The 25,145-nt window shown below is 51.6% G+C and overlaps 3 protein-coding genes across 3 annotated transcripts; all 3 read left to right on the forward strand.

Moving 5' to 3' along the window:
* The first annotated feature begins 2,311 nt into the window (after positions 1–2,311).
* On the forward strand, positions 2,312–7,293 carry LOC143376467 (uncharacterized). Its single transcript, XM_076826832.1, has 4 exons — positions 2,312–2,510; positions 2,593–2,777; positions 5,549–5,665; positions 6,899–7,293. Exons 1-4 carry the CDS (start codon positions 2,352–2,354, stop codon positions 7,005–7,007), a joined length of 570 nt encoding a protein of 189 aa, XP_076682947.1. The 5' UTR covers positions 2,312–2,351; the 3' UTR covers positions 7,008–7,293.
* A 2,276-nt stretch (positions 7,294–9,569) lies between these two features.
* LOC143376568 (uncharacterized) lies at positions 9,570–10,695 on the forward strand. The gene is made up of 4 exons (XM_076827047.1): positions 9,570–9,871; positions 10,020–10,213; positions 10,376–10,486; positions 10,557–10,695. Exons 1-4 carry the CDS (start codon positions 9,707–9,709, stop codon positions 10,693–10,695), a joined length of 609 nt encoding a protein of 202 aa, XP_076683162.1. The 5' UTR covers positions 9,570–9,706.
* Positions 10,696–12,755: 2,060 nt separating this feature from the next.
* LOC143376159 (uncharacterized) lies at positions 12,756–24,727 on the forward strand. Its single transcript, XM_076826088.1, has 5 exons — positions 12,756–12,786; positions 17,801–17,945; positions 18,413–18,747; positions 21,925–22,035; positions 22,517–24,727. Exons 2-5 carry the CDS (start codon positions 17,808–17,810, stop codon positions 22,764–22,766), a joined length of 834 nt encoding a protein of 277 aa, XP_076682203.1. The 5' UTR covers positions 12,756–12,786; positions 17,801–17,807; the 3' UTR covers positions 22,767–24,727.
* The last annotated feature ends 418 nt before the right edge of the window (positions 24,728–25,145 follow it).

Consider the following 25,145-nt stretch of genomic DNA (forward strand, 5'->3'; position numbering starts at 1 on the left):
GGCTGGCTAAAGGAACCCCGCTGGCCCCTGCAATCCGACGTATTCGTATGCGTATGCAACGTTGACCGCGTTTCGCGTCGGACGTTCCACTTGCCTGGGGGAACGCATCGGAAGTTTCCTTGGCCACTCGCCCGAACTTGGTGATTTTTCAACCCGAGCCCAGCCGAGGAGCCCGCATAATCTTCTGGACCAGTGAAACGCTCGCTCGATCCTTGCCAAGTTGTGCGTGCCGTCGTGTATATACGTCTGCTTCAGTGCAAGCGCAAACCGGGGTGAAATCTGGGATCGCGGTTGTAGGTACGAGTTGTTACATCGATTCGAATCGCCGGGCTGGGAGAGGTGAACCGAAAGGGCAGCTTCCCCTGTCTTCGTTAATCTATCCGCTGGCTGAATACGAAACAGCCATCTTCTCACTCGTCGCGGCGACTCCTCCGACTATCGTCGAGTGTCTCAGTTTCTAATTGAATCGAGCGAAGTGCCCGGTCCCTTTTAAAAATCCCCCGGTTTTTGGCTTTCCGACCGAATATATTTCAACCAGCTGTCGCGCCACGCGACAACGATGGGGCGTAATTCATTTCGCATTAATGAAATGGTCAGCCGAGCACCGGCCAGATTTATAGTTCATTTTGGGTGTCGCGGCTGAGTCTCTTGAGTGCACGCGAGGACAGAATAAAGTCGTTCGTCGTCGTTATTTAACGAGTTTTATTAATACGTCAGCGCAGAGTCCGGCGAACCTTAGCCGAACGTTTCGAAGTCTCTACATCCCTGCCTGTTTAATTCCCTAGGAAACAGCGCGCGTTAAATTTTTCTGGAAAAGGGTCTGGAGAAAATATGGAAGATTGACGAAGCACGTTGGAAGTTTTGATCGCCGCGGCGGAGGCAGACAGGGCGGGGCTATCGTTCAAGTACCGTGTCAAAAACATTAGCAACTTCTCATTAATTAAAAGCGGTTACTTCGGTCGGGAAACTCGCTGCTCCCACTTGATAGCAGAAACTTACACTTAAGAGACGAAAGAAAATAGAAAATCAAGCCTGGCGGTGGACGAACGCCTGACGCTAGACTATTAAACCACTATCTATGAGCCGCGCTAAATTTCGATGCTGTGCCATTAGCGGAGGATCGGTAGAGGAGAGAGCCGAGCGCGCCTGACGATTTATCAGCGTGGCTAAAAGTCCGCAATTCCGTTTTTACAACGGCGAACGTTCCAATTATATTTTCGCGAGTTGCATCGTAAAATTTCACGATTCCATGCGAATAGGTCCGATACCATCGTTCTAATTACATGGCGAGCGACGAACGATGATCCGCCGTTGCAGCAGCTCTCTCGTCCACCTCTTTTTTTTTTTATTAATTTCACGTCGGGCGATATCGTGATAATTCATTCGGTCCGGTGACACTGTGGCCTCGGTCCATTTCGCGGTCCTATTTCGCTGATTATGAATTCTACCGCGGGAAATCCATTCGAGCCATTTATTCAGCGGGCCGCCTTTATGCGGGATCGTCGATTAATTATTTAACATCGACGGAACAGTCTAATTTTTGGCTGCGCGACTCGAAATACGCGAGCAATGGTTCGTCCGTCCATTCAGCGGCGCGAGGGTTCGTATTCCGAGCGCTGGCGATTCAGCTTGCTTCCGAACGCGGAAAACGAGGCGCGATGGTCTCGTTTTAGGGAGGAGAGCCGGGCACGAGGAATCTACATGGAATTAAGCGGAACGGAATTTTCTGCAAGCCGGTTAAACAAGTGTATCGTCGAGGTAATGTCTCGTGGAAAAGATCCGGGGTTCAATAAAATTAATGGCCCCGCGCAGCTTATTGTTTCCTCGGAGCCTGGGAGCAAGCTTTTAAGTGGAGTTCCAGGTTCCTTGATTTTATGAAACTTTCAACGAGCCAGTCAAGTTTTTGCGGGATTAGGTCTGCCAGCGATACGGCTGATAAAGATCAATCTTTCGTTAAGTGGATCCCTACTTCGTCGATTCTCCTGTACCGTATAAAAATACAATATTCCCCAGACACACGATTCTCTCTCTTCCCCACCACTCCGCTCTCACTTTCTTCATCCGCGAGCTTCGCGGCAGCCGTATAATCACAGCGGGACAGAATTCCTTAAAGATTCCTGCGCGCCAGCGGGCGCAGAAGCGATCGCGCTTGCTAGCGTTTTAACGGCCAATTTACGACGACTTAGCGATCAGGCCTTAAACTCTTCGCTAAACGGTCTCGAGCGTTCCGGCCACCGTTACCTGTCACCCCGTCATCCATCGGCGCGACTCATTTAGCGTGCCGGACCGAGGTAAACCCGTCCAGCGAGACCTCCTCCGTTTACCAAAGCGATTCAGCGGAGTTTAACGGGATGCCGCCGACGTGCCCGTTGTTCCTCGTTCGATTAGTCAAATTCCTCTGTCTGCTTGACATCGTGGCTTCGACGAAACCGACCAGCGACACCATCCAGAGATCCAGAAGGGCCTTCGACGCCAAGTACCTGGTGTTTCCACAGGGGAGCAACGTTCAAGTGAGTCGCGTCGCCAGACAAACGCTAATCTCTCCTGTAATCCTCTGAAAAGGATCGCTCGCTTCAAGTCCCTCGAATTCAGCTAGTGTACTGCCTGACCGTGAGCACCTACTCCAAGCCCGCCGGTTTCTTCACAATGGGGGTGACCGCCGGTCAGGCATGGGAGCTGCCCAGCGACAGCATGGACTTCCGCAAATATCCACCGGCTGCCTACCATCGTCGCAGCAGGAGGCAGCTGTACCGCAAGCTGGAGTCGCTGCTCGGGACGTGAGTAACAGAAAGGCAGTGCCAGGACAACGACCGTAAAAGACGACGATTGCTTCTCCATCAGCTCGATGAGGCTCCCCCGAGCCCTTCCCACTCACCCGTAGCTCGTTTTTCGCGCGACGAACAATCCCTGGCAAGTTTAGCTGCCATTTCATCGCTCCCTTCCGTAAACCTTCAAATCACTCTTGCCTCCCTGCGATTCCTGGGTTCAGGGAATGAATGGACCCCGCTTGCTGCCGATAAAACCTTTCGCCCAGCCTTTCTAACGGTGTCTGTACGCGCCCTTCGCCCTTCTGAACTTCTCCAGCCGTGAGAAATTCCTCCTCCAAGATGCGCGAACGTCTTCGGAGGCTCCTCTAACAGCGAGGCTGTTATTAATCAGTAGAATCGAGACGAATGGGGCGCGAGCTCGATCGAAGCTCCCCGGTCCCATAATTTCTCGCGCAAAGCTGCTCGGCGATCAATTCGGAAGAGAACCAGTTTACCCAGCCCCGGTATTGTTTGCCCGGCGAAGAAAGTTCGTGGAGGACACTTCGAAAAGGGCTCGCGGCATTGTTCCACTTCCAAGGGGCTCTTGATTTTCGGTCGACTGGAGAGGCCTTCCGGTTCTCGGTTGCAAAACAAACCAGCTGGCCCCGCGGTCTCGGCGCCGATAAGCCGTCGTTCGTCACGGCCACTTGTTCGATTCGCCGCGGAAAATCGTCGGGAAACGACAATGGGGGAGGGCTAAGTGCGCCCGTCTAGGGGCGTAAAGCGCGAGGAAACGTTGACCCACCGCGGAGAAAACGATCGCGAAACAGCGCCGACAGAAGCGTCTCCCGCCTCGCGGCCTGAAATCGTGGGGAACAAAGGGCAGCTGGTCGACTGGAGCTCCCCTGGACGTTTCCGTGCAGCCCTTTCTCGCGAATTCGACGCGATTGTGCGGCTTGAATCTCGTTAACCCCGGCTCCCTTTCCCCCGCTTCGAGATCTCGTGCGTCGAAATGACGAATAGCGGTCCCCTTCAATGCGCCCGCCTTCGTTTCTTGCGAGACAATGACTCGTGCTCGAGCCAAAGCACGCGGGAACGTTCGAGTGGTTTCTTGTTATTTCCAAGAAATTTATGGTACCGCCTGATTTCGGCGGAGCTTTGAGGCTGGGGGCCGGAATCTTCGAATTGTCAGGGGGATCATTGTGATCGAAGCGTAAGAGGTGAGATTGAATCGTTCAGCCGATCGCTAGAGTTCGGCGGAGCGTGTGGCAGCCCATACAGCACACTCCGTTGCCCCGAAGCTTGCAGGAAGGTTCCATGGGGGTTGCCGTGGAATGTTCCACAGGAGCGGACATAGTAACCTTGCTGCAACATTGCTGGAACCTTCCTGCAATGAATTGCGCTGTATGTGAAGCTAAAACTTTGGAAATAGTTTAGGAAGCGTTGCGAGAGGTACACGTTGAGCGCGGGGTTGGCGGTTTGGGTAGGAAATCTGGTTGTCAGCCAAACATTCGTATGGCAGTATATTTTAGACTTTAATAACCCAGATCGGTTCTCCCCATCGTCGGAGCATTCCGCCCGCGGAATTAAACTGTGCAAGAAGCATCCGGGGACCGTTGGAGTATTGACAAATGAGGGAGATTTCTCTCGATGGCCGAAGAGGGTGCATTACTCGAATGCATTACTCGAAAGGAGGCATTATCGATCGATTAGAACAGCCATTCGGCGCGCCGGCGAGCGTGTGCAGGCGAGCATCGCGTGCTGCTTGCATAAATATCATCGATTGCCCGATATCGGCAACCATTTGTCAAATTGCTCTATTGAAGTTCCCGCGGCCAAGTTAGACGCGAGTCAAGATCAATTTTTACGTCGCTGGCTTCCACCAGCGTCCCGGGACGCGCGAGCGGAGCCCTCGTGCTCGGGGCCACTTAAAAGAAGAATCCCGCGCCGGGGATCGCGAGCTTTCACGGCGGCCCGGCCTGGATAGCGGGCGAAATCGTGGCAGCGATTCGCGGCGATTATTTTCCTTGAAATTACACTCGACGAGTTGCCGGGGAACTCGCGAAGACGCTGTAGACCCAGATTCCGCGACGGTATCGCGCGGGGCGTAGTTACTTCTCCGTGTTAATCGCCCTGCATTGTTCCAGCTGCGGCTTCTTAACCGGGTACACGCGTACCAGCAAGCGGCTCCAAGTTTCGGAGCAAGATCCGCGGGGGTAATACCAGCGAGCAGCAACATCGGCTGCTCTAATTTTAACACCGCGAGCGCTCGAAGCGCGCGGCGTTATAATCACGCGAGATATCCAACGCCTCGTTACTCCTGCGAAGATGTTCCCCGGGGAACGAGCGACACGGCCTTCTCTTCCTGCGGGCGTCGTCGGGGCTTCCTTAATTCGAAAGCCCGAGAAGAAACGGTCCCCTTGAACGCGCCTCCTCCTTTATCCCGGCCTAACACGATCCCGAGATTCGCCGCAGATTGCCAGAGTCGCGACGGTACACAGCAACTGCATTATTCCAATCCTAATAGCAGAGCATCGTACCCCATAATTGCCAGTGTTTGCTGCCGGGGTAACCGGCGCTTGGGAGGGGTAGGTTAGCATGGGCGGGGTTAGCTGGAAAGGGCGGAGAGGGTGCTTGTAAACCTTCGCCGGTTTACGCCGAAGCACTTGGTGCTCGACGGTATTATCGCCAACTTAATGAATAGACCGCCGACTCACGGACAGCCTGACGACGATAACGAGGATGATAATGATAAACGGTCCCGGCCCCGCCACCCTCTAACCGTCTGTTCTCTTGGCAAGTCAGGGCAAGGACGGAAGGGCCTGCGTCCTCAAGGCGATCTGCCAGGCTGCCGCGCGGAATCGAACGAACGCGGCCAGGGCCAGCTTCCTCCAAGAGATTCTGCACGCTGTGTTCACGTGAGTAGACGACAGCCGCTGGCTTCAATTACACTACCGCAGCTCGGCCACGTAATCTAAGTCTAATCTGGCCCCACAATGGCCGTGTCTTAAGGAGACGACAATTGTTACCCTCTATTACGTTTGCTACTTCGGAGGTGGAATGTAAATTCAGCTTGGATTTCCCCCTTCTCAATCGAGGCAGATGATAGTCGGAATTGTGAGCCGAGATTGATTAACGGGGAATTGAATAGCAAGAGAAGAATGGTCTAACGGGGAATTGCTGATTAATCAGATGTTCATTAACGCAGGGAAAAGGGATCGATGTGGGAAAGGCGTTGAATGCTTAAACGATGATTAGAGGGGAGATTAATCAAGGAAGATGGAATATCAAGGAGGATCGAAACGGGGAAACAGTGATTAATCGAATGTCGATTAACGAAGGGAAACGCGATTTACTAGGGGGGAGGTTTTCGATCGAAGAGGGAAGTCTGCTTAAACGATCATCTCGAACTTTCCAGCAATGCTTCCCAGCTCTGTTCACTATTCCTGGATCCGATCGATAAATACTGGGAGTTACTTTCTGTTAGGGAAGGCGTTCTCTAAATAAATGTTACACGTTTTCGATGAAGCGTGGAATTCATCCACGACGCTCGTCAAGTGTTGCTAAACGTCGACGTCCTTTCAGACTCCCCGGGGGGAAGTTTACCGATCCGTGGACCCCACTCGCGGAATTTTCTTTCGATAACTTTCAGCTCCGTTCCAGCAATCGCCCGGAAGTTTCTAGCGCGGCGAAGAATCGCTGGCTGCCTCGCGGAGCGTAAAGGAAGAGGCTTTTGTTTGCCAGAGATGAAGCTCGGGCTCAGTTGCCCGTCGGTAATTAATTAAACGGCGGGGCGGAAGCAACGCGAGTCGACTCATCTTCGAGCGCGCCGAACGTTTTTCGCCGTAGTTTATTCCGCGGAAGGGAAGCCGATGGAAAGGGCAAAGGGAATTTAGGAAAATACAGATCATTCCGAATTCATTCGCATTTGCATTTCGTTTCGTGCCCGGCTTCTACCTGGCAAGTTTCCCCGTAGAAAACTTCCCCGACGAGCCGTCTTCCTCGGGGAGGGGGTGATTAAGTCCCCTCTGTCGGCTTCACCTCGCCACGGTTCTCTTCGTAATTACGCGACTTCGCAGCACAGTATTTACTTGACAAGCTACCATTTTCGCCGTTTCTTCCTAACTGAGTTTCGGCTGTTTGTATTTCAGGCTATCCGAGAGCTTCGACGACAGCGATTCGGTGACCGAGTACGAGAGAGCTTATTTCTGGGGCGAGAGCTGCGCCGAGATGGAGGACAGGTGTCCGAGCGTCTTCTAGAATGGACCGGAACTTCTTCTTGATTTTCTCGGCGAGCATCGGTGCCCGGAGCCGCGGGGAGAACCCGTGAAAGCACTCGAGTTACGTTTACACGCCGGCTTTGGGAGAACCGCGCGGCGTCTGACTAGTGACGGTACTTTATCTACTCGGCGCTTTATTAAAGACAGACGCGTCTGTTACGCGAATGCTTGTTTATCGTTTACGGGGAAGTACCCGTGGCGCCGGCGTGGAAATGTTACCAAACCTCTCCAACCACTGTTTCTCTTTAATTATACCTTCCACGTGAAATTTGAGTAATAAAGAACACACCATCGATCCACCCTGCGTCTTATCAAGCCCCCGAATCCTCCGGAACCCCGTTGGCGTTCGCGTGAATCGGGTAAACGTCATCAGTGGGATTCATTAGTTTTACAATAACATGACGCGGCGGTTGGAATAATACAGGCGGCATCCTTCCGGGGATTGCGGGACTGCCAGCGTATTTTGCTTGCACACCCGGGTATCTCGTGTTCGCATGCACGAGCTGTAACGCAATTCTCCCTTTGAGAACGTCATCTGGGGACTCGCGTTTGCGTTGCGCATCATTAACGCGTGTTGTCGATTCCCAGATCGCGATCCTAAACGCGCGATCCTCTGTCTCGGGCATTCCGGGCTTGATAGTGTTCCGTCGTGCCTGGTGATCTCAAGAATTACACCGCGCACCACGGAGGAATTCTGTCGGACGGACATTTTAACCTGCGGTGCTTATTTTTAACCTGCGATTTCTTTTGCTCCCACCCCTCATATGGTTCCTTTTGTTAAAAAAATAGTCCCTGAAAAAGTTTATTGCAATCGGACAACAGGAATGGGTGCTGACCAGGTCTTAAAGTTTAGAAGTCATTAATGGTTTGAATTTGAAGAATTTCTAAAAAATGGTAAGGCCTATGGAAATTTTGTTCAAATAATATTAAAAGAGCATTTAATTTTCTACAATTACTGTATAATAAAATGGTTGGAAGCACGAAAAACGCGATTACCAAAAATACACAATTTATCGAGAAATGATCCATCGCGTACCTATGTACGAATAGTAAAACTAAAACTTTGCAGGCGTTCTTATCATATCACCATCGAAATTGTAGTGCACGAAAATAATTATTTTTTAGTGACTTTAGCATTATAACGTTTAAGCAAACTGTTAAACTATATATAGCATTAAAAGATATTTGTAAAGAAGTCTGAGCAGTGAAATGTAAATCCACAAACACTAAAAGCCAGAAAATAATAAATATACAAAAAAAAATTGATGTTAAACATTTTTTTTATATATTTTTTAAATAATAGCGTTTGAATATAGAAATGTCCCACGTGTACGGCGTGATGTATAGTCTATACGCGTTAAAAAATTATATATACTGTAACTGTCGAAAATTGAATGCTCTGTTAATATTATTTAAACAAAATTTCGATAGGGTTTACCATTTTTTAGAAATACTTTAAATCCAAACTATTGATGAATTCTAAACTTCAAGGCGTGGTCGGCACTCTTTCCTGTTGTCCGATAGCAATAAACATTTCCAGGGGCTATTTTTCTATGAAATGGCACCGTTCTAGGGGGTGAGAGCAAAAAGAAAATACAAAAAAGAAATTTCGACGCGTATAAATAAGTGCCACCCTAATGTACATTGGCCAGGCCACGCTGCATTATTTCCCGGATATAAACGTATAAAGTGGCCGGCAGATTTATAGCAAGACTATGTATTATTTTGCACGCCAGCCATTGGGGTCGCAATTATCGGGCTTCCCCGAGAAAATCCATCGCGAGGACATCGGGCATTCATTTATTCGTAATTTCGCGAATTCCCTGTCCCCGTTTAAAATGCAACGACCCGTTTAATTAAGGGCCATCGACCAGGCTCGGACGAGCAAAATCAGCCCGACTCGGACACCGGATAAATCGCTGCCCCGCCGACTGATCCAGCTATGTCTTTGGCCGCGAGAGGCGTGGAAAGGGGAACGAGGAGGCCGGGGGGGGGGGGGCACAAAGTGAAATTACCCCGCAGATGGAAGCCGCGGGAAACGGTCAGGATTCCTAGAGATTGGATAATACGGAGGTCTCGTTGCCGATGAATACATTTCCAGAGATTTGCGAAATTTAGAGACACCCTGATCCTGCGTGGCCGCGGTCTGCGCAGCGCTGCGGGGTTGGGGAACGACCTCCCCTCGAGGAATCCTTCAGAGACGCCAGGAATGTGAATTTCAGGTTCCTCGAGGAGAAACGATGCCAAGGAACCGGGAATCCTTTATGAAGAACCCCTTAATCTATCGAATTTATAATACAGACGTAATCTACGTATCTAAAAACACCTCGAGGGCCCCAGAGCGATGCTGAAACAACTGCCAGAACTGAAATAACGCCGGAGCGAGGTGCCCAGCTTCCAACCGCGTTAGTGGTCGATTGGAAGACTGAATCTTTTCCCGGAGACCCGAGCAGGGGCCGATAACTCGATGGCCAAACACACGTGGCCGAGTGACGAGCGTTCACATGACCGGCCAGCCGAAGGCAGTTCGCGGGCGAAACGTAAGCGAGCACGGGTCAGCGTTACCGCGAAAGATGTCCTGGCTTCCCTGAAAAACTTTTCCGCCCCTCTCGGATCCTCCCAGGAGAGGTCTGCGGTGTTCCCGCGAAACGGCTGATTCCAGCCGGTAATTCCGGAGGAATGAGAGCTCCGTGGCTCCTCCTGATTCTCACCGAGGTCCTGGTGCCGTTGCTCCACGGGGAGCCGGTGTGTCACCGTAACGACACCGACCTGCCCGGTCAAAGTTCGCCGGCGATCCTGTCCAGACGCAGACGATTGACTTTTCCGAAGGGCAGCGCTTTCGTGGTGAGTGCAGCGGGCTCGCGAGGGCCCAAAGTGCGCTTAAAGTGGATGGGAATCGAGCGCTCTTAGGGGATCCAAGTGACACAGTGTTTTGTGGAATCGCAGGCTAGGCAAATCCTCTTCGGCTAGTAACGCGCTTTCATTCGTTTAGATGACCGTGTCGATGCTGCAATCTATCCAGCTGCCCCTGCCCAGCAACTGGTACATGGACTTCGAGTTCGACTCGATCTGGCCGATACCGTCTCAGGAGAATTTCCGCAAGAAGTTCCGCGTTAAAAGACCGTGGATGGTGAAGCGACGCCACCGCCGCGAATTGTACAGCAATTTCGAGACGGCGCTGAATAGGTGAGCCACGCGCACTATTAATTAAGAACTCCCGACAGTTTCACTCGATTAACGTTGCGCTCGCTGCTGCGCGCGTCCCTCGCCGCCACCGCGCGCCCTTTCTAATAACCGCGGAATGGAATGGAGCGGCCTTTCACGGTGCGCGAAAACTGTGCGTTTCAGCCGGAGTTTGCCGGGAAGGCAGTGCGTCCTGAGGACCATTTGCGAGACGAAAGCGCTGCTGAGCCCTCCGGGCTTTTCGTTCATCGAGGACGTCGTTCGACTGGTCCTGAGGTAGCAACAGAGACGCGAGAAACCTCGCGTACGCTCCCAGAGTTTCTACATCGCTGACTTTATATTTCAGCAATGTCGAGGACGTGGATCAGGCGGACTCGTACGACATCGCTTATAAGACGACGGCTGCCTGTGACGTTGCTTACCCCTGCCCATTCTCGTTCTTGAAGCTACTGTTATTTAATCTGTACTCGGACACTGTAAGCTAACAATAAACTTCTCCTACTCGCGAAACTCTAGCTGTGTGATTGATTAAAAACGAGACTCGCCCGTTCTGCTTTCACACCGCTCCAAAAAACCGTCTCCCTGAAGGTATCCCAGGCATCGATAGACACGCCAGACGAACGATTCAGCGGGGTTATCTCGGCTCTCATAAATCCCTGGCCTGTCATCGACCGAGTTCCTTGGCCCCGGGTAGACTCGCGACGCTCTCGAGCCCTGAAGGCGTAAAGCGTCGGGACCTGCAGAGACGGCTGACGCGGATAAGCGGTTAATATACATTCGGAACATACAGCTTATCCGAGCGGCACGAGCCGCCGGTTAAACGACGTCGCGACGCACGTGTCGGGCTCCAGCTGGCTGTGACGGGTTGTTGCGTCGTGACGCCGGGGCGCCGCGACGCAATCGACACGTGTTCCGGCAGGAAGCGTCGACGAAAGTGTGACAGATATTTTTTTATCGTTTTTTATATTCGCGAGGCTTCGTGGAACGTAACTTTGACAACACCGAAGGATCGTTTGGATTAGGTGAGATTCAGGTACAATTCACAATTAGTGCCGGACGCAGATGCAATTCAGCCGAAACCCGGACCTAACTCGGGGCTGTTAAGCTCGGCCGAGTATCATTTCATTTGATTCCCACGCAGACGGAAGCTCCGCTCGCGATTATTGCTAAGTTTCCATGCACATTCGCGGGGAAATTGGGGAAACAAGGTAGATGGTAATCCTTTTGCTGGATAGAAACGAGCGTTACGCCTGAACACCGGCTGCAATTTTCCCCGAGTCCCAGCCCCTCGGAGCCTTCGCCCGGGCGAGTTTCTCCGGCTGTCGAAGTCTCCGAAATACTTGTCAACATAATTGCGCTGCCACGGCTGAAGTTGAGCCGGCGATATTAACGTCTATCCCCGAGCATCGATTGTCTCCTTACGCGGTGGAAATTGAACTTCGCGGAAGTTTAGAGGCGCGCGGCTTATCGATACTTGGGAATTCTCCGCCAGACGACGGCTGCCTCTTCTCCGTGTATCGCCGGCATCGGATGCTAATTCTCCTCGAGTAACCTCTTAAACCCTCTCGTTGTTTTCCACCGAGACGTGGAAACGAGCCTCCCCCAGGGGGGAGGGGAGGCTGCTTCCAGCGGCGCGACCCAATTTTCCGTCGGGCACGTTCAAGGTGTTTGTATCGACAGCTCACGTCCCAGCGAGCCGGCCCTCGCCCTCGTTTTTCCGCTTCCGCGGAGACGGCGATATAAATTATGAAGCCGAACGAGGGCTTGACCGATGGACAATTTTAAAAACCACCGAGTCAGTCGTTCTATCCTAAAATCCTTGAGGATCGATGGAAACGATCATTTTCGAAGTGTTTTACAACAATACTGGGGGGAAGAACTTATCTATTTTGCAATAGTCTTTGATTACTACCTGATTTACTGTAATTGATCGAACCTTTAATCAGCATTTATCGAGAGTTAAGAAATATGGACTTGGCAGGACTGGCTTCTCTATAAAGGGACCTGGGTGCAAGAAATATTTGCGGTCCCCAAATAATTTCTCACCGGTAAAGAAACTAACATCTTTTCACAGAACGAGATCACGAGAAAATAAATAATAATAACAATAATAAAGAAAATAAAATAAAAACTAAAATAAATAAACAGTAAGGTATTTAAATATATGGTGTTTAAATAATCTTTCGTTCTCACTTTTCCCTTATTACTGACTATAAGGGAGCAAGCACGTTGCAGCGCACATTAAATTATTTCCCCAATCTCGAGATCCATAATTTCGATTTCGTTGAGCGTCGATGTAAAGCCGAAAGAACTTTCGGCTGGGAATTAATGCCCCTTGGTTCCGCAGGGTTATTACACAGGCAGGTGAAGCGTCGCCTATAGCGGTGGCAGTGATTAGCGTTGTCTCGTTCGACCACCCGTAGCTGCTAATCGCTGGTCAAATAAAGCCAAGGAACCCGTCCGGCGTTAATGAACTCGACAACGTTCGGCCTGCCCTCGAGAAGTAATAATAACGGTCGTTTTACAGGAGCCACGGCGTCATTCGTCTACCAAGATCCCGCGGAGAAGCAACCTCGGTGAGTAGATTAATCTCCGTAGAATTCGCAAGCGATTACGGCAGTGATTGCACTTTTACGTCGCCCGCTAATTAGACCGCGCTCCGCTGGCAGGGAGATAGGCACTACAATGGGTTTCCGCGATGACACGCGCACTTGAATCTCACAAAGCTTACCGTTTCGCGCGACGAAGCTGAGCTGGTTTAATCGCGATGAGAATCAAGAATCCATCGCGACGTCTCGATTCTTCGAGCGATGAAGCGCACCGTATCAGACACAGGGGGGGGGGGGAGGGGAGCGAATTTGCATGGCGACGATCGTTATCAATCTCGCGGTGTTCGCGAGCTTGTAAATTGAATTGGTCGAATGAGCGGTGAAACACTTGCAACGTCATATTTTCATCGGTTGGAGAGGGGGGCTGTTAACGACCGGGCATCTCGTCGGCGGATGCCAAGAGGGCGAAGGGGAAGAGGAAGAGGAGAGCAGGCTGGTAGGGATGGTGGTCGCAGGGTAATACGGTTGCTCGATAAGTGAGATCACGTCGCCGCCATCGTTCACGGCGGAAAGTCCTCCAAGTCCGTGTTTCGCAGTATCGGCATCACCTATCGATCATTTCCTCTGCCCTACCACTCTTCCACGGCAGACTAACAATTTCCTGTTTCCTAAAGAGTTTACCGAAGTGAGTTACAAGATACTTCCACCGGGAGGATCGATCTTCTGTTCAACGCGGGAAATTCTATCCGCGCCGCTCCCCTCGATCGACGAATACCCACCCCTGCCCCGTCTTCCCAGCCTCTGGCAAGTGGCTGCCGACTGTTAGAGCAACCATGCAGATCCTAGAGACTCCGCGCGTCGGTATTCGAGCGAGCGGAGCGAGGAAAGCGGGTAGTCGTCGAAACGACGAGGCGATGGTACCTCGGCCGCCGCGTCGAATCAAGCTCGCGCTTTATCCGATAAAGGCTCGTCGTAATGAACGCGGAGCATCGGTGGGCGAGCGGCACGGGCGACAGAAATTCCTCGTAGCGCCGTCGGGTCGCAGCGAAGCTGCTGGGTCCGACGCGGTGGTTATTGGAGACGTGACTCACCGTGTGCAGAGCCACGTGTTGGTATCGATCGCCGGCCGTTCCACGGGGGTCCGAAACCATATTTCAAGGGCCGAAACAATTTCGGGGATCGTCGCGGGGCGATCCGTCGGGGGACGCGAGAAAGAAAAACGAGGAGCTGCGGAATCGTCGCTGGTCGACGCAATGAACGACCCCCGCGTTTCCATTTCGCGATGGGATAATTTTGACGGCGGGCGTAGGGTTTTATCACGCGAAGCTGCCTCGACGAGCGAAAGCTCGCTTCGCCGTTCGATGCGGCCCGTTTTCGCATCGGGGATAATTGGCAATACTGGCGCGAATTCGAACGTTAACGGAGCTACAATTTTCGCCGGGGAACATTTTTCGCTGCCGCGCAGTCACGTTCGCGGAGGACGTTACACGGAGGCTGAACGAACTGGGGGGGGGGGGCGGGAGAGTAGTTGAGAAATTTCAATCGTTTGTGTTGACTCGTCTAACAGATTCCGAGGGGCCGGGGAACGGTAGCAGGCTGTCCCGATTCGTTCAGACAAGGAATTTCATTCGATTTGACGCGCGCCACGCTCCACGTCCAAATTTAAATCACGTCGCGTGCGATTGGATTCCGTTGTTTAAGTTATCCAGGCCGCCCCGATATCGCTGTTTTAACACCCCGCTGCCCACACGTCCCTCGGAGGTGGGAGGGGCTGGGAGCAGCAATGTAAATGGCTGGATTTAGGCTTCCCTCGTGCAAGCGTTGATCTTCCGCTCCCCCCGAAAGGGTAACGCTGCTATCTCGATTTAATTATCCGAAAGAAAAGCGCAGCCCTCGTCCGAGAAATATTACAACTGCCGCGTCTCTGAAGATTGCTTTTAAACGCCGCGTTTAAAAGGGTCCGCGAGAACGGGACATTACTCGCCGCGCGAATAATTCTACTGGAAGCGGAATATCAACAGCTCGAGCGTCGATTATGCGCGACTTTGTGATTCCACTCGCTCGATTGCAAAGAGTACTCCGGCTGCCGGCCCAATAGCTTTTAGTAAACAAATGCCGATTCGCGGCGCCTACGTTCATGGGATCGGCGATTTTTTTTTTTATCCATGGGTCGATCGCAATTTTCGCCCCAACCATTTCGAATAAAATGCCAGATGAGCGACCAGTGGAGCGTGCATACATTTTTTCCTTGCAATTCCCTAAAAACGTTTCCGTCGCGGTCGCGGGACAATTTTGTATTTCATCAGCAGATGAATGGGGAAAACGGCCAATATATGCGCGGTATAAAAATCCTCTGACAAAAACAATGCGCCATGCGGATCGTGCGTTGCGTAGAGTTGGATTGAGTAGCGATACGAAGAGGAAAGTTTGTAAAGAAGTGATTCTTATGGAGCGCGACAATTAATTAAGGGGGGTTGCGCCTGTTTGGGCCGATAAATAGGTAACTCTTTGTGAATTTTTTCTACAAAAACGGTTCGACAGATTAATTTGAGGTTTGGCGGGCTTTTTTATTGTATCTTCAACTATTGTTCTGAATTTTTGTGTGACAGTGGACAAACAAACATGGCAGATATAAAAAGAGAGATGAAAAATAGTCGAGTGGTCCTGGCGTTGACGAAAAGTACTGTAAGGTTTATCCGAAACACAGAAAAGAAAAGAGATTCTTAATCTATATGAATGTTGTTATACCTCTTCTTTCAAAGTTCGCCATTTCTTAAAAAATTAATATTTTTCTATATCTGCACGCTTAACTGAAGCTGTTATAATATACTGTAAGAAAACTTTTGATTTTTCCTATTCAAAGTAAATCGTTGGAAAGCAATTTTTTTGCAAAGAGCCTAACGTTACCGTATGTTGTGGCCATACTTCCCAAAATTTGTCCAATCCAGAAGCATAAAATATTAATTAAATATATATATTTTCAGTTGGTAATAAAGATTTTCCCTAAAAGGTTACATTTCGTTACTAAAAAATGCCTTAAAAATAGCCTTTATTTTCGACCGGCACAGTGGCTTCCGCCCTTAATTATTTTTAAAAAAGAATTAGTTGATTTCGTTACAAGGAAGTCGCGAGAAATTAATCGATACGCGGAATCCGACGCGCTGGCAGCGAGAGGCGAAGGGGAGGACGTGGGCGACGATTTCTTCGATGGCATCCTCTTATGCACTTTCGCTTAACTCCGTGCCACGAGCTTCCGCGCATGCAAACAATTCTTCCGCGTGAAATAATCGCGAGAACGAGGCCGTTCGAACGCCGGAAAATTGACGTTCCCCCGACAAGACGAACAGCGACGGCGCGAGCTCCCCGAAGGAATTCGACAATATCCTTTTTCCGACGACAAATGCGGCATTCCTGCCGAACGGCGGGAGGGAGACGAGGAGATGAGACTGGGCGGAAAAGCGTGAAAAGAGGACGATCCAGGAGGGAAAGCGACGATGAAGGGCTTTGTCGAGGACAAGGAGAGAAGAATTAATGAGTGTCTGAATGTGACGTTCGAGAACTAACGAGTCGAATTTCGGCCCTTCGGCGGGCAGGCAATATTCGGCTACCTTGCGCAGCAGCGGCTCCTGGAGTTTCGGTTAAGTGTTAATTCCGGGACGGCGGCAGCGTGGAAGTTGAAGTCTGAATGTTGAATTATAAAGCGCAACGTTCTCCTCGCTACTTTTTCGGGGGATGAATCTTTTCAACTATCCACACCTCCTTTATCTTTCAGCGTGAAACAGGTAAGTTAGTGATGGACGAGGGCTCTCGCCCGAGAAGAATGAAACTTCCTCATCAAATGTGCGCTTAAATGATGAAAAAGGGAGAGGAGAGCGGATGATAAAAGCAAAAGAATACCAAATGAAGACAGAAGGGCGCGCCGAAGATGAGAAAGTGGATTGAAGCAAAGGGGGAATGGAGCAAAGACGAGCGGCTGGCTACATCCGAAAAAAGAAGGAAGAGCATCGAGGCGATGAATCGACGTGTAGTCGCACAGGAATGCGCAATTTCCCTGTTCCCGCGTTAGCTTCTCGCCGCGTTTACGCCTTCTCGTCAGGGGAGCCGTTTTATCACGTGCCAGGCGAACTAAAGAGGAATAGAGGCGAGGTCCTGAACGGATTAGTGGGCATTTTAAACGGCACAGTTGTACGCATAGAATTATCCATTTCTTTAAACTCTGCCAATTGACCGACAGTCCATCCGGACTGAGGTTCGTCGAGTGGTCGAGGCGAGTCAAGCTCGTTCATCGTTGGATATTGTTTGGAGGGTCTGCCCTAACAATCCAGGGCTGTCGAGGAGGCGATCGCCACTTTTCACGTGGCCGGAGCTTAAGGCGATTCTCGTGGCCACAGCGGAGAGTATCAGCGACGTCCTCGAGGCCTTCTTTAACTTCAGCCGAGTCGTCGAACAATTTCTCAGCGGATTATACCTAGCTATGCTGCCGGGGAAGTTGGGTGATTCGTTCGTGACTGGAACTTTTCGCCGGCCGCGGCGGGAGAAATAAAACAATCGCCGAGAAACGTCCCGTTAACTGGCCAGAGGATTGCTCGCTCCTCGGTCGTGGCGAGGCTTCTAGCTCGAATTAATGAGACGTCCGTCGTCGCGAGGGGCTGCCCCTCCCCTCGGAGGCTGCGATTAAACGATGGCAACTCGGCCAGATGATGATAACTTCGTTGCATCGCGTAATTGCTCGCTCGATCGTTTGTTCTGCGTAATTAGAACGCGGCATCCGATACAGAGCTACAGGAGACTTCCCGCGGGACTCGGTCCACAGCAGCTGACGCGGACGTCTCGGAGCAGGGACGCTGGAAAGTTCCGCGAGCGCAAAGAGGGACTTTTGCTTGATTTGACGCTTTCCCTGCCAGCTCGCTCTCCTCCCGTATCAGTTGAACGTTAATAAAGTTCTGTCCGGATGACGGGCGCGGATGTAGGTCAGCTCCTTCGCGGAACCTTTTGAATCTTCCTCCGGGGGGACAGTAACTTTTCACCTTTTCCTCTCCAGGCCAACCATGGATCGAGAGGGATGCTGCTTCCTGCTTTTAATACTCTGCATCATTGCGAGTGACTATCAAGTCACGTCGGACGGAACCACTTCCCTGTCGAGGAGGAAGCGTTACGTCGTGTTTCCCGAAGGTTCAACATTTTCCGTGAGTAGCATCCCCTCCCATGCTCCTTTACAGCGGCCGCGAATGTAATTGAGCTTCAGATCGCGCGGATACGTCTGTCGCACTTTCTTTTTTCGCCGTTCAAACGCCTATCCGTTTATCGGATCTTTAATACATCAAGCGCGACGCGGCGTTCGATACGAGACGTTGAATCAGACGCGAATTGTTTCGGTGTAACATTTACGATTATCGCTTCGCGTGTTTCACGGTACACCGATGATAACTTATTGTGTGTAACAAGCGTTTCGCAGCTTCGTTACAAACGCGACGCGATCGCTGGTGAAATATGTACGCACGCCTTTCGCACTGAACTCCGTTCAGGATGCGAGGAATCCTGTGATTAATCGCGCGACAGCAATGATATCGTTAACTTCGTTCATAAAGTTGAACGTTTCCAGCAGCGATACGCCTCCGGCGGAATAATTCGCTCCGCTTACCATTATTCACAGATCGCCCTTTGCCTCACCGTGAGCACACTGACAACGGAGGACCTTTTCACGGAGGGCGTGAACTGGGGTATCTCGTACGACCTACCGAACGAGAGCAAGCCTGCCCTGGAGCCCTTTCTGCAGCTCAGAAAGGATCAAATCAAACCCGGCAGCAAGTACAACACCTACGCCGGCAACGTGATCGAGAAGAACCCGTGGAAGTACGCGCAATGGAAGACCCGGCCGGGATATTACCCGCGGCCTGGTAAAACCAAGTATTACAAACCGGATTACTATTATCTGCAAAGGAGGCATCGCAGGGACCTGTACAATAAACTGGAGACCATCATGAATGCGTAAGTTATTGGCGAGAAGAATTTTAGTGTCCATGAAACCGCCCGTGAAAGAAGTTTTACGACTGCCGGCCTTTGTGTCGGTTCATTGTGAGAAGCGTAATAGAAATGGCTGGCGTACGTTCGCCCCCCGAGTGAATGAAATAAGTAGAGATGTGGCGTGGAGCGTGTGTAGTCGGGTAGAACAGGTCGGCGTGCGCAGCGGAGAGTAGAATAGCACGGTTGTTCGTCAGACAAGTAAGAAGAGGCTCGCGTCTAATGGCACAAGAAGATAAAAGGGCGTGCGATTCGTGCGAGTAGAACGAGCCGGTGTGTGCTCAGACGAGCGAGGGCCGGGCCGCGCGTGGGTGGCGAAGTGAAACGGCTCCGTGAGTCGTCAGACGGGCCGTAAGAGATTCTTTCGTTACCGGAGAGTCTCCGCGGGATTTTTACGTGATTAAACACCGCCGGCGGGGGCAATCGGGGGGGGGGGGGGGGGAAATAGAGGTCGGATGGGGCGGTTAACGTTCCGCGGGTAGGGCGCATTACGGAGGCCCCGGTCGAAATTCATTTTCCATGCGAGTTTCTCGAACAGAGTGTCCATTTGCGTTGAGTAGGAGTGTCCATTAAGGCCCGTCGATACATTGAAAACCGTATCGACGAATAAATTCTGCGGAAGTGCGGCCACGGCGGCGAGAGGCAGGGCCGATAATAAAATGTAACGGCGGCTTTAGTAGTCCCGACGTGATCGAACGATCGTCATCCGCCTTTATGGAGAGCCGTCGGGCCGTCTCAGTTTTTTCCGTGTCATCTGCGGTGATGTATTTCGGTCGCGTCGGCGTGAAACGTCGTCGTGTCGCGATGATGGTTATCGAAGCCCACCGGAAGATCAGCGGGAACGAATATCGGGGAGAAATATCGCGTCAACCCTCGTTTGGATACGACGCACAGTGGTCTAATTCGCCAAAAAGCTGGCCAAAATATGAAGGCAGCTTCCGATTTGTACAAAAATTGGTGTACAAGGGTTTCCGAGGTGGCTGATTCAGAATCTGAAGTCAAAATTGCAAAAAGAAATACACGGGTAAATGTACAATTATTTTGGACCGCTGCTATGAAAATTTAATGTTTGTAACACATATTTTAATGGTAAAACATTTCACAAATTAATTCTTTGAAACTTTGTGTGATACATTAAAAATGATAGAAATATCAAGACATTAAGCACCAAGAAATTAAGCCAAATTTGAAGGTTTATATAATAACTGATTACTGTATTTTAATTTTTCAAACAGTTATATACATTGCAATGTATATAACAAATGTGCCATAGTAGCAAAACGCTGTTTTATACTTTCAAAAATTGCATTTTGGCCAGCTTTTTGGCAAATTAGACCACTGTGCGACGCGGCCTAAGGGGAAGACGGTGGTGGAGAAATCCCCCGCGAGAATTCAGAGGGGAGGGAATTATTTGGTGGGGAAGGTTCCACGCGTCATTCGCGTGCATCCAATTCTATTTCGGTCAGCGGCGGCCAGTCGACGAAAATAATCAAGCCCCTTGGCGGTGGATATAAATCTGGTTATGGGAGAGGGAAAGAGAGAAACTATTCCCCCCGTGGCTGTTGGCCCCAGAAACAGATAAATGGTCTGCCAGCCGCGCTCAGAAACAACCCTCATCCTCCTCCGCCGACTGTTACCTCGCTGCTACGTGAACGTTCCACGCTGGTTGAGGCGCCACCCTCTGATTCATGCCACCCTTAAGCAGCTACAGCACCGCCGCCGTGAACCACCCATCGCAAACCGCCGTTGCGCCACACCGCTACCCTCATCCACCGTCTAGAATCAATTTTTGGGCGGTAGAGGATGCCGTGCCGTTTGCCTCCCCGCGCGCGCCCGTCGCCCTGGCAAGCAGACGTTTATTTATTCACCCAGAGATTTCTATTAGGGGCGGTGCAGCCGAGGGGGAGAGAAATTGTTCCTCAATTTTTTATCGTATCAACGGAAGGACGCGTTTGGAAGCGCCGGGCGAGGAATACTGAATCAATAGACTCGGGGAGGCGACCGAGAGGAGCCACGGTATAATACATTAGATAAAACGATTTCGAGAGGAAAGTATCATTCCAGGGGAGCCGGCTGCGCGTGTTTAGCCCCGGCAGCGTAGCATTAATTCCATCCAGTTTCTTCGAATCCACTCCTACGAATCTCCATTCTCCCTCGCCGAGGATCTCTCTGAATTAATGGCAGGCGTTTACTCGGATTGGAGATAACAGAACGCGACGTTATTTCATGGGGTCGTGAGTCCCGCTCCTACCGTCTCCCTCCGCGGCTTTCCCTCGACCAAGCAAATATTACGTATTTCGATAAAGGTCCACGCCGATCTCGAGTAATGCTTCCACCGGGCTCCCCTATCCGTTTAATCCTGTTTGCCGGTGGCTCTGCCTCCCAACAAGTAGCGCGCAAAGTTCTTTCCTAAGAGACGTGCGCGATAACCCTCTGAGGCCGACGCAGCCGCGCCTCCCTGCAGCCACTCAAATGAACGGTGAAATTATTGAGGAGAGGAAGGAATTTTTGAAAGGTTGCGTCAAAGGAGACTTTAATCTTGCCGGGGAAGAGGATAGACCAGATGGGAAAACAGCGCGTCCGCCTTCCCGCGAGCTTCTGCGCGTAACAAGAAACCTGCTCGATGGCAAAGGTATACATTAATACGACCCTCGGGAGCAGCCTCCTCTTCTGTTCCTTCAAACAATCTTCAGCCACGAAATATGGGCTCCTGCACTCGCGACGCACTCCCTTTTGTGCCGCCGTAATCCGTATTACTCGGTGCGCACACAGCTTTCGATAGGCAAATTCGCGATGCGTATCGCTCGCACGAGCAGTAGTATAGACCTGTTCGTGGTCAGACAGAGCGAGACCGGGCCTGTGCGCGGCGAGGCGCGGTGGGACGCGGCTGTGCACGGTCAGACGTATCAGAGGTGGCATTTAGATGAGCACAAGCCGGTACAGTAACTCTCAGCGCTGGAAAGTAGGCAATCAAGCTCAATGAACGACGCGGAGTTTAGCATTCTCCATTCCGAAGAAACATTTCCCTCGCCTGATTTCGTGCCTGCCGGTCGGCGCCGTTCTCCGCTGGCTTAAATAGCGATCATTCTTCCCCTTTATTACATTCCGAGTATCTCCGCTCCTCTAATCTCTCGGTTCTTTCAGGATGAAGTTGGACGGGAGGACATGCGTGCTGCGGGCGCTCTGCGAGGCCTCGCAGAGGCTCATGCCGAAAGGGAACACTCTGGTCGAGGAGATGATGAGGATATCGTTCACGTAAGGTTCGCTAGGGATAAAAGGGTTCCAGTTGGCGTGGTTTCGAGGGATCCCTCACCTCGGCTCCTTTCTTTCCACTTGAATTTCGGGGGCGGGCTTCGGCCCGGGGATCGATGGGATTTCGGAATAATCTCGTTTCGAGGAGGGAAGAGAGCAGCCAGGATAGCAAGGGCGAATTTTATTAAGCAAATAAGCTTAGAAGACACCGCCGGAGTGCTCTCTCTGATCCGTGTCATTGCTCGTGGATGAAGTTATCCGAAGCTTAATCATTTCCAACGATTACTTTGCGGTCCTCATTTCGCCTCGGTTGGATCTTCAACTTGCACGTTGCACCCTTGATCCTTCGTTAATATACAATAATTAGCGGCACCCGGCTGGTTCCTTGCTTTCATCACCTTTTGATGCACGCAACTGGAAGGCCTCCTCGAGGTTCACGGGCGCGTAAAAAGCTCTGCGAATCCTTTTCCTTTGGTCGCTACAGGTTCCCTTTGAAGCGTCTGTTCTCGCTGGAGCCGGAGGAGCATCACGCGTACAGCAGGGCTCATAGAGCGGGCCACGAGGGCCAGGATTGCGCGGGCATGTTCTCCGGGTGCAGTTTCTCCCTCATCGACATGGCCCTCGGGAAATACGACGCGGCATCGACGTGGCAGCCTCAACTTCCGGTAGGATACGACGAAGCCGGCGATGCGGTTCGTTCTTCCAGTGAGTGGACGAGGTATAACATGAAATAAGTAGCGTCCGGCAGCGCTGGAAAGACTTAGGGGAGTGTATCAAGAGAGATCCAGCCCTCTGGCTTTCACGGAACACTTCGGGCGGTGCGGCTCGAATTGGGGAGCGAGTCGATGGACCGAGAAGTGCCCCTTGATGGATTCGGTGCCTCTGCTGTCGCAACCGATGGTCTACTATTACCTCTCTGCGGCTTGTCAGCTGCCAGTGTTTCGAAATAGCTGCAAAGCGTGGACGTGGATCTTCAGTCGCAGGGATTTCGACCTGGAGCGATACCAACTCAGCAACTTGTTGCGACGATCGCGGCAGATATTAAACATCGGCGTTAAATAAATCCAGAAGCTAGGTATTCCTTCGGTTCCTCCTCCCTCAGAGCTCCCAGCGCGTATCAGCGCTCGCAGTTTCCGCGTCCGCGTCGCCACGGGGCGACGACGTGGGACGATAAGGGATGAAAAATCGCCGCGTGTCCGAGGCCAGCGTGATAGTCGCGGCGCGAGGACGGCGAGGCTGTTTCAGTGGCCAGCGGCAGAGGACCGGCTCCAAGTTGTTGCCACAGAAATTGATTCGGGATTTATTTCGGTGACGTCACCAGAGGGTGCCTCGAACGATACTTTCGCCCGGTGACGGATACTCCGACACTATGGGTACACAGGAAACGAGGGAGAAGGGAATCCGATATGCCTGGGATGCTACGTGCTGGATTTCGTTGCTGAGTGACAGTCGCGAGTGTTCTTAATTTCTGCTCCGTACTCCTTGTTTGATGTATATTCCTTGGCGCATCGGTTCCCGAGCAGATAGCGCGAAATTGACAGAGTAGAGTAATCTCGTGGAAGGTCGGGAGTAATATACGGGACGTGCAGGTAGTTAGATAAGTGCGCGATGGTTATACGCCGTCAACAAAGTAGAACAAGTCCGGCGAGTAGATAGACCAGTGGAACGGACCCGTGCCAGGTCAGACGCCCGGTACCTCATCCGCGTAAAGCAAACTTGTAACATCAATAAGATGATAAATGAGGTGGACTGAAACTGGCGTGTGGTCAGATAAGTTATGCTAATCCTCAGACGCTATAAAGTAGGTAGAACGAGCCGGCGAACGCCTAAACAAGCAGAAGTGGGACCTGCGGCAGTAGAATAAGGCCTGTACGTGGTCGGACAAGGTCCACGCAGAGCACACGCGCGTTCCTAAGGTAGTAAGTCCCGGTACGTGGTAATTAGAAGCAGCCTAGGGTGTGCGAGTGCAAGCGCGAGGTTGGAGAGCACAGCTTTTGGGCCGAGAAGCCGAATAAAATTCAGTAAGAGTGAACAGTTATCGATTGCAGGAGAGTGACACCGCCCCAGTTGGCGGGCCAAGCCGGGCGTGGTGTAGGCCGCTTGTAACAACCCTCTTTTCCACGACACTACCGATTCCGTACGGTTAACCACAATTCCCCCGAACGAGAAGAAGCAAGAGCTTCTCCCCTGCCTTCGCTCCTTTGCCCGTCGCCGAGCTTTTTCACGATCTTTTTTTTGTTATACATAAGCCGCCTTCGGCAGCGCATTCCCCAAACTACGAGATTGATTCTTGCCGCCGAGAAGCGCGGGGAGCACCACGGATCCACCATTCCAGCCACTGAGACTCTCAACTCTTTGATTCCTGGCAAATTGCCCTTTGATCTTCGGGCTCCCGCCGACCAAAGGTTCTTCCGCTTACTCTAGCAAGAGCATTGTCGCGAATTACAGAGTTTCACCTCCGGCCACATTGCGCTTGGGGTGTCGCGCCATTACCGCTGCTGGATCGTGGAATAAAATTACCCCGGGGACCACGACCGATGCCTGATCGACGTCAGACACGCGGAAGATCATCTTACAGAATGGCGAGCAGTCTGGGGACGACTCGTCTCGCGGGAGCCAGGCTGATCGACAGATGATATTGCGGATCCGCGTTAAGTTCGTCGCCGGTCCCTCGACTCGTTCATATTCCGCCCACGAGAGCGAGGTGAGACCCGAAGTCGCCCCTTAACGAAACTCCTAGAAGTCTGGCAATCAACGAATGGCGCGAGCAGGTAGCATCGACAAAGGGCGCAGCACCCTTCGGTGCGTCGAACCCCGCAAATCACATTACGCGAATCGTGAAAATTCAAATTATACCGCCTCGGAGCCGGGTGGTTTTCGGCATTCGAACGGCGATCGAAGCTCGGATTAATTACGGGATTGAAGGGCACCGTGGCTTTCAATCGGTTTCCTTGCCATTGCCAGCCGGCACCTTCGGCCGTGGACGCGCTCGACGCGTGATAAGTAAATCTCGAGCGATTCCGCCGGACGAGTAAATGGCTGCGGCGAATCAAAGTCAGGGCTAACATTAGTGGAACGAGGGTTCTGTTTGATTATCTGCTCGCATCTCGAAC

This window comes from Andrena cerasifolii, chromosome 14 (assembly GCF_050908995.1).
Source record: "Andrena cerasifolii isolate SP2316 chromosome 14, iyAndCera1_principal, whole genome shotgun sequence".
In the NCBI taxonomy this organism is placed as follows: Eukaryota; Metazoa; Arthropoda; class Insecta; order Hymenoptera; family Andrenidae; genus Andrena; species Andrena cerasifolii.